This window comes from Platalea leucorodia (assembly GCF_965183815.1).
Source record: "Platalea leucorodia genome assembly, chromosome: 3".
In the NCBI taxonomy this organism is placed as follows: domain Eukaryota; kingdom Metazoa; phylum Chordata; class Aves; order Pelecaniformes; family Threskiornithidae; genus Platalea; species Platalea leucorodia.
This window is the reverse complement of record NC_138825.1, coordinates 16,151,151-16,159,720: the sequence shown is the minus strand read 5'-3', so window position 1 is coordinate 16,159,720 and position 8,570 is coordinate 16,151,151. Positions and strand designations below refer to the sequence as shown.

General features: G+C 41.0%; 1 protein-coding gene across 1 annotated transcript in view; it reads right to left on the bottom strand.

Moving 5' to 3' along the window:
• Positions 1 to 2,788: 2,788 nt before the first annotated feature.
• The window catches only part of DTD1 (D-aminoacyl-tRNA deacylase 1), a 29,061-nt gene continuing 23,279 nt past the window's right edge, over positions 2,789 to 8,570 (bottom strand). The window contains exons 5-6 of the mRNA XM_082307902.1: positions 5,208 to 5,384; positions 2,789 to 3,395 (exon numbers count right to left, since the gene is read on the bottom strand). Coding sequence (XP_082164028.1) covers positions 5,229 to 5,384 — 156 coding nt within the window. The 3' untranslated portion in view covers positions 2,789 to 3,395; positions 5,208 to 5,228. The remainder of the gene's footprint in view (positions 3,396 to 5,207; positions 5,385 to 8,570) is intronic.

Genomic DNA, 8,570 nt, shown 5'->3' with positions numbered 1-8,570 from the left:
ATATTTTCTGCAATTTTACGCACATTTGTTGTAAAGGCAGAATCGCCATTGACCACACTGTAGGCGTATAGAGACTAAAAAAAAAAAAAAAAAAAAAATTTAATTGCGTACAACTGAAGCCACAACAAAACAACAGACTAATGGAGTGTCTTTGCTTGAGGACTGCAATACTGACCCTCGCTTGTCATCTTTATTATTTTCATGGCACTCAGAGGTTCCCCAGGCATTTCCATGAAGAGGAGGACTTTTGCCCAAGTTGACGAGGCAACGCGAGGCAAAGAGACACCAGCACCAACACAGGAGGAAGCAGAGAGGAATCTGAAAGATTTGACCAGGATCCTTGAAGCACTATCACAGAGACGAATGGCCACAGGACGTTGATTTTTGGGGCGCTCCCCAAATGTCCACCCCATAGGTTCTCCCTGCAGGACTTTAACCCGAGGGCAGCCAGCGTGCAGCTGGAGATCAGACATTGCAGGGCCTCTGAATCGGGAGCTGCTGTAGTATAGCTAGCAAACATTAGATGGTCGTCTTCTGACTCTAGCCCCTAAATCACAAAGAAGTAAACTCTGGCAAAACCGCCCTGTGAGCTGGGACAGGAAAATGGAGAAAAGCCTATAAGCCTAAATCTGTAGAAAAGGGAATAATGGGCAGCAACTTATCATTCATTAATATCATCCCTTAACACTTTATAAACATATGAAGCAAACACGCCTTTTTGTTAAAATAAGGTCGTTTTCAGCATTTAGGAAAAAATAAGTAACATCCCTTCCACCTAAAAACCTCATCTATTTCACAAACAGACAACAAAAGCTCACCAAGGCTCTAGAAACCAACCAAGCCTAAGAAATACCAGGCAGAGGAACAGATACAGGAATTCAAGTCTCCAGGTTTTTGCTTACAGCTCAGTACGAGCAGAAAAAGCCATGGGACAGATACCAAGTTTCTAAGCCATGTAATGCACTTGGAAAAAGCAGCCTTTCCCAAGTTTTGCTGCCAGTAGAAAGGGCAATAACTTTTGTTAAAGTAACCAGCACTTTTAACAAAGTGGGCTTGGCCGGTGGTTTTTTTCTTGAATCCTGAAACAAATCATGGTGCGTGAAAATACGCTGGGCACAGGACAACAGGAAGCATCTGTCCGAAGCACACGGCTTTCCTGGGTATTTCCAGTTCCCACACCTCCACCACCACATGCGGCCATGACCACATCCCAACTTAGGGTGAGCTTCTCCTCGCATCTCCCACGCGAGGCAGGACAACGCTATGGATTAGAGAGACTCAGAAAGACCATGCAGTCTGGCCACTCAAAGCGTGGTTCAGCAGGGAGCCAAGCATTAGGTCACCTCATCTTTGACCAACAGCCACCACTTCTTTGCCCTTTATTTCTGCTTAAACATAGCTAGAATATCACCTTTTGCCTCCCCTGAGATGTATTTATACTACTTTTTCTTTTCAACCTTTATTATTCTTTTTTTTAGTTTGACTTCTACCAGCTTACCTTTTAGGATGCAAAGAGACTTCTTCAAGCTCTTTCACACACTTTCTTCTGGGACTTTCTTCACATCATTACCTTCTTAAGAACAAATTACAAAGGAGAAGACAAGATTTCAAACACGCTGGAGCAAGCAGGACACTTAAGCTAGATGAGATAGGTCTGACGGCTGGTTGGTCAACGACCATATCAACACCTGAGAGGTATCCTCCTGACTGAATTTGCCCTTCGCAGCCTGTTAAGCACTGATCTGACAGCCGCCTATCAGGCTCCAGTCCCAGGTGAGGGAGGCTCTGAAGGGACCAGATAAAACACCTGTACCTGGAGGTGAAAAAGCCCTGCTTGTGACAAGGCTGTGGCTTCAGGCACGCTAAATTGCGTGTAATGGCCAGATGAAAAATGATGTAAATTCTTAAAGGCGAGACTAAGTAAGTGTAACATTTCAACCTAACCCAGCTACTCGCTATTCTTAATAAATGTGTGTGGCTTAATAAAGGTGTGTGGCTTGCCAAATCTTTACTTAAGCTTCATGTATTTTAAAAAGCCGTGTCAGGGTGCAGTTCTGAAACTCTCCTGTCTTGGTTTGACCAATACTTTGGTAAACAAGCAGTTAGAAGCAAAAAGCTAAAACAGAAAAGTAAAAAAAAAATCAACACAGTGGTTGCACAGTCTGCAGTATTGTAAATATGATATGCATTTGGATTAAGAACAACTATCATCAGTGAGTTAGCCCTATAATCAGGTAAAGACAGTCGTGCAGTAAGCACCCTGGCTCTGATGGTGGCCACAGCAGATGGCTAGTGAAGACCACAAGGCCAAGGCTGGCCTGGAGAATACCCTGTATAAAATGTACCACCACCACCTCTGAAAGAAGTCAAAGGCGTAATATCTTCAGTCTTTCATTCCCCCTGAAACTTCCTTGGCTTTAACACCCACAGGAGAGCAGTTTTGCAGCTGCTTCTCAGCTCTTGTTGTTTGCCAGCAGCTTCCAAACGCTGTTCTGACCCTGATGAATCTGACAGAAATGTCAGCAGGTGCATGATGCAGTATATGGAGCACCTGCCGCGGCATTTTGATGGCCACCATAAAGTAATTAAAGGACTTAGATGTGTTGGAAAGAGCAAAGATTTGAGGTCAGCAACCTGACTTCCGAACTTCCAAAGGAGAGGTGGATGAGTTACGTGACTAGGTGTTTCTTGGCTCGTAACTTTTGCTCTGTGTCACTCGCATTGTTAAACACATCGCTGTATCTTAGGAAATGCAATACACAAACACCAGCAGGCACTCAGCTAGCATCAATTGTTTAATAAAGTCTTTTCTGATTTTAAAAAAGTTTACAAGACAGATGTGTTCCACATGATAAACGACTAGCGGCTGATCTTTCCTTTTAATCACTTAATCCATGCAGAAAGACTGGACTGCCTAACTTGGTGTTACGTAGGAGCTGAACAATATACCAAAATATACACAGGTCTATACGCTGCCATGGAAACAGGTAGCACGTGACACCATAGAGTGAGAATCAAAATACAAGCCTGCTTGATAATTTTCAGAATTCAAGTGTAAGTTTAAGGAAAAACCCTGATTTATCTTTGAAATGGAGCTTATGTAGTGAGAGTGAATGTTCTGCTACAATCTGCCTACGGTCACCCTTTATTCAGCAGTCATGTGAAAACACATACACAAAAATGTTACAAGTCCTTTTTACTACTGGTACTACACATTAACAACTGAATCTGATAGCATTGCTTTGGTTGTTTCAATACAGAATGATATAGGTTTCTAATGTCTTAGTTCTGTTTTCCCATTTTCCATTCTTTTCCGAAGTCGTTGAAGCGTGGTGCTGAGGTGAATGTCTGTTGGGTCTCTCTTCAAGAATCCAGTGTAGCTTTTATATGAGAAACTGTGGAAGGCAAACAAACAGGGACATTACTATAAGTAGGATAGAAATAGAGTATGATTCCTTCAAATCCCATAGAGAAAATTATCTTTACTTATTGTCACAGCATGAAAATTAATGCTAGGTTATCAGTATATCACATTTCAGAAATGTTCAGCTCCCTAGAATTTCAAATGCTATTAGAAAGGTCAGACTGACCAAAGCACTCCAGAAGGCCTGCAAACTCCTGCTCTGTAAAATGTTCTTATTTCAACACACAACCCAGTAACAGTGGGGGAAACCTCATGTTCCTGTAGCGTAGCAGCAAGGCCAACTGTTGCTGAGAAATAGCACACCCTTGCTTTATTTTCTAGGAACATGTTCTCCTTCCCAATGTGCCTGCTCATCTCCAGTATGAAAACAGGACGGTGCACCAAGCATAAGCTGAAGAGAGCAGAACTCATGTGACTCCAGCTGTTGTACGATATGACAATCCACTTTTGACAGCAACCCAATTAATGAACAGAACCATTTCACACCAGTCTTGAAGCTTCTCTCCATGAGGCCAGCGTAAAAAAGCTTGTGGACTTGAAAGTTTCTTTGATCCCTTTTCCAGGTCAAATCAGCATATTTTCAGAAATCTATTCAATGCCTTATGCAAATTCATTTATATTAGTACCACACCAATAATACAAACTTCTATAAAACAGAAATCATCCCCCAATGTCTGACCACCAGGGAAATTAAAGGATTTTTTTTTTTTTTTTAAAAAGCAACTTTCTGAGCAATGCATGATATTGAATTGTATAAATCACAAGCCAGACTGAACTCTAGGGATGGGAAGACGAGGGAAAGGTTAGACCTTAACTTTGCAAAGCTGTTAATAATTAAACTGCATAGCCAGCTCAGGGCTTCAGTGTGAAGATGAAGGAAATAATACTTTCTTGCAAGCTTAGATATGTTTGAAAGTTCAAAATCAGCAATGTAGCTTTTTTGGGAGGCAGGGGCAAGGCAGGCCATGAAAGCTGTGTCCTGAAGACTTAAAACTGACTGGAAGAGTATGATCAATACATGTCTACATATGTAGATAATCCATGACAAAGGATTCAGGTCTATATTCAGTCTAATTCCATTCACTCATGTCCAGGCATGTCCTGCAGGTCAAGTGCCTGAAGGGAGAGAAAATCCCAGTTTTCATACTGAATTCAAGCAGCAAGTCTGGCTCTCAATGCCTGGCCTAATGTTCTCGTGAGATGGTGAAGGGATACGAAATAGCCTGTTATCAAGTCATCCTGGGAAAGAACAAACTGAGGAGGGAGGGGTAGGAACCATGATGGGAAGTTGCAGTTCTGGCCTGTCTCCAACTTCTTAAATGTTTTCCACTTCCATTGCTGGGGACTATGTGTTATTTGGGTATTACAAATGGTGGAGGCTGTTCCAGAGTGACCTGCCTGCAAAGTAAAGACGGAGAGAGAAACACAACCATGTATCTCTACTCTGAAGAATACAAAGCAGGATTCTGAGTACAGTGACTGCTGTGTTACAAGACCAAAATTTTAGATTTCCTGAGTCAACCTGGAAACAGTCATGCTGGGCCAGACTCACAGATACACACCTCCAGCCACGCACAAAGCTGGGAAAAGGTTTTCACCCACTTCCACATTCTGGTGTGCCGACTACAGGTAGAAGCAGAGGTTACCCACCAGCAAGATTATCCGAATTTCACCCCCCAGCACTTCTAATGCAACTCTGCATGCGCTGCTTCAGTAAAGCACCCAGGGTTAGAGACTGCCAAGCAGGAGGACACAGCTTTACAGAGGAGTGAAAAAGCCAAACCTGAGGCCTGCCGTGGATGAGCTAAGGCTCTCTTTCTGAAGACACATCTCCTTCTGCTCCACTGCTTGCGCTGGGGTCATCCTTGTTACGGGGGGCATTTCTTTCTCTACTTGACTCAGAGGGCACCTTGGTTCTGGTCTTCTCTTTTCTTTGTTGCTGTTTTTCAAGTTTTGTCAGCTATTCACAAAGTAAGGAAAGCGAGAAAACACTTCATTGAATAAAATAATTTCAGAAGACTATTTCTAAAAAATCATAAATGTGAGCATTTGCATAAAACTTGCAACTCAGATTCACAACACCCATACATATATCAATAAAACAGAAAAGAAAAAAAAAAAGCCCAAGGCTTAGATTTTCAGAAATTTGGAGAATACAGTAAATTATCATCATACACTAACATCATCACCCCCTGAGTATAAAAGAGAAGTGCACATACTCAAAGGACTATCCTCTGCTTTCCAGGGTTCCTTCTCCGCCTAACACAATCTGCAAACATGGAAAAGAATAAAACACAAGGACCAAAAGGGGGAGCTGGATTCCACCAAACTCCTCTTCTGTTTTGGGTCTTAAGTGGCAGTTTTGTAGTTTCAAAGTTGCTGACAACAGATGTATCCCAAGTTCGGCCATCCAGCACACAAGAATAAATTTATTTTATTCTTTATCAAGAGAAAGAGAGATATGAGCCTTAGCATCAACTAGGATATAGGTAACCATTTCAAATCAGCTTGGACAAAACCCTTGGCTAACACTGCCTTGCCACCTCTCAGTAGAAATGCTTTCAATGCTACAAAGAGTCAAACTAAGTTGCACGGAGCTGTCACTTCTACAACTCTTCCCCATTTTTCAGAGAAGCAGGTTGCAGTAAGTTTTGGGGACACTACATATTGATAGCCACTTAAATCACTACACTTTGTGCAGTTTATCTGTTTGGATAATTTCTGTAATCTACTGATTTTCTCTACGGCTTCCACAATTTCCCCAAGATAAAGCATGCTAGTCATAAATCATAATTTCATGGCCAGAAGATCTCTTCTGAGGTGAAATATTCATAGAATAAAATAAGCTAGATTATGTGTGTCGATTATGAATTAGACGGGCTCATGGAAGATGCATACAAAGACATAAATCTGAGCTCCAAGTCAGTAAGAGCTACAAGTGCAGACTGCAGAGCCTTGGCGGGATGCACAGCATCCCCTTATACCTTATCCCACATATACACACCCTCCTTGAACACCCGCACACAGGGACTTCTAGCCTAACACAGAATATTCTCAGCTGGCTATTCCAAAACTAAAAATAGTTTATTTTTACTATGTGAAATGACAGAATATGATGTATCTGTTTGTCTAGCATGATCCAGTCCTCAAGTCACTTGCATAGATGTAACAAATGTGTTGGGCATGATACAGGCAATATTTTAACTCACATGTCTGACAACATGCACACTACTCTTCTGCCAACAAGCCTATATACGCAGCACATCAATGTTAAAAGTAATTGAGAAAGTGAGTTCATCTGCAGGAAAGGAAACAAAAGTTTGTGAGCCCTGATTATCAAAGGTACTCAACCTTAATTAATGGTACTCCCGTGGTCTCTATGCAGTTGGGTTTTATTTTTGCAAATGGTGTTGGGGTCATCCAGCTGCTGAAATCAAAATTGGGGTTTCAGTGATCTTCATGGTACAATAAGGTACCAGATGAGGGAAGGCACACTACATTAGCTGCAGGCTGCAAAGACCCGAAAGCACAGTTCCTACGTTTCAAAATACAGATTTGTACACGTTTAAATAACTACATGAGCAGGTAGTGTATATTCATCATTCCTCCCTGGCCCTCAACCTAGCAGGCAGTAATTGCGAAGCACCCCCCAACACAACTACCCCCCAACACCAAGCCAGACCACAGTCAAACCTGCAGCAATGAACGTATAGAGAGCTGTTGCAATCTGTACCCCTTTCTTTTACTGCAGCATCAAGGCTCCTAGCAGTGACAGCTCCTTGTAGTTCTGTAACTTATAACTCCATGAAACTTCATTGTTTCTATAAATAATGTGATTACTGAATTACATGATATCCCCTCTTCTCTAACTGGCGTGTCTTATTACTTGAAAGAAGAAAAATCCTAAGACACACGACACTGATAGTTTAAATTGAGTTACCTTTATCTTTGAGAAGGCTGTGAGATAACTCAACAAAGCTAACCCTGGATTTTCAAAACATGAAAAACAGTAGTGTATTCATGCTGTGAACCTTGTGTTATGCAACACAGAATCCACATCCATAATGTATATTTGTTCATATATAATTTGCATATAGAGGCAGAAATGGCTCAATATATGCTAGCATGTCATATTACCATTTCAAACATGCCTACACTGGCCATTTTCCAACATGGTCTTGGGGGCAAATAGCATGTTCACTAAGACTTCTGAAGTATATCTAGTTATATATAGTTTTATAAATACATATATATGTGTACATATAGTCTGATGGACAAGGGAACCATATTCTCTGCAGAAATAGGAGCAGCATTCATATCCTAGAGTAAACAGTATGCAACAGATGGTCTCTAAAGTTATGATGTATATTTATCATGAAGGACCTCATAAGTTACCTCGTTCTGTAACTAATTAGTTTGAGAACAATGTAGTGCAGAGGGCAAACAAAACAGCAGATGTGCAGAGATAAATCCAGATCCATCTTTACATCTGGCTCTGCAGCAGACCCAAAGCTCTACTCATGACTACTCAACTACTTCTCTTTCTCACAGGGCAACATCTTCAATAAATGGAGAAAAAACAGGAGCAAGAATAACCTTGGAATATTTAGAACAACTCCCAGGTTGGCATGATCTGACAGCAGTATTCACCCAGCTCAAAGAAACATGGCACAAAAAGTTCATTTAGATGAGGGGAGAGGATAATTTGATAAGATGTATTTATCCATGTCTCATATGAACAGGATTTTATTTTTTTTTTTAAATTATAACAAATTAAAGGTAAAGTTCATTTATGAACTGTTTCATCCATCTAAAACTCAAATAATACTGAAATAGATAAGGATTTGTGTGTACCTATGGACATAAACACACACATGCATGGTCTCCAGTCTGTGCATACACCGTGATCAACCTATGAACAGTTCCGACACAAAGATTAAAATCTAAGTTCCGACACAAAGATTAAAATGCATTTCTTTCTACTGAAAATGTAGACTCATTGTTATTATGCAGGCAACAAAAGAATTACACATCTCTTATTTTTTTCATTTCTATGCTTATAAGGTGCTTGAGTAATTCAAAAGGATGTGTTATAGGAGTACAGTACACCACAAAAGACCTGCCAGTGAGTTGAGAGAAGTTACAA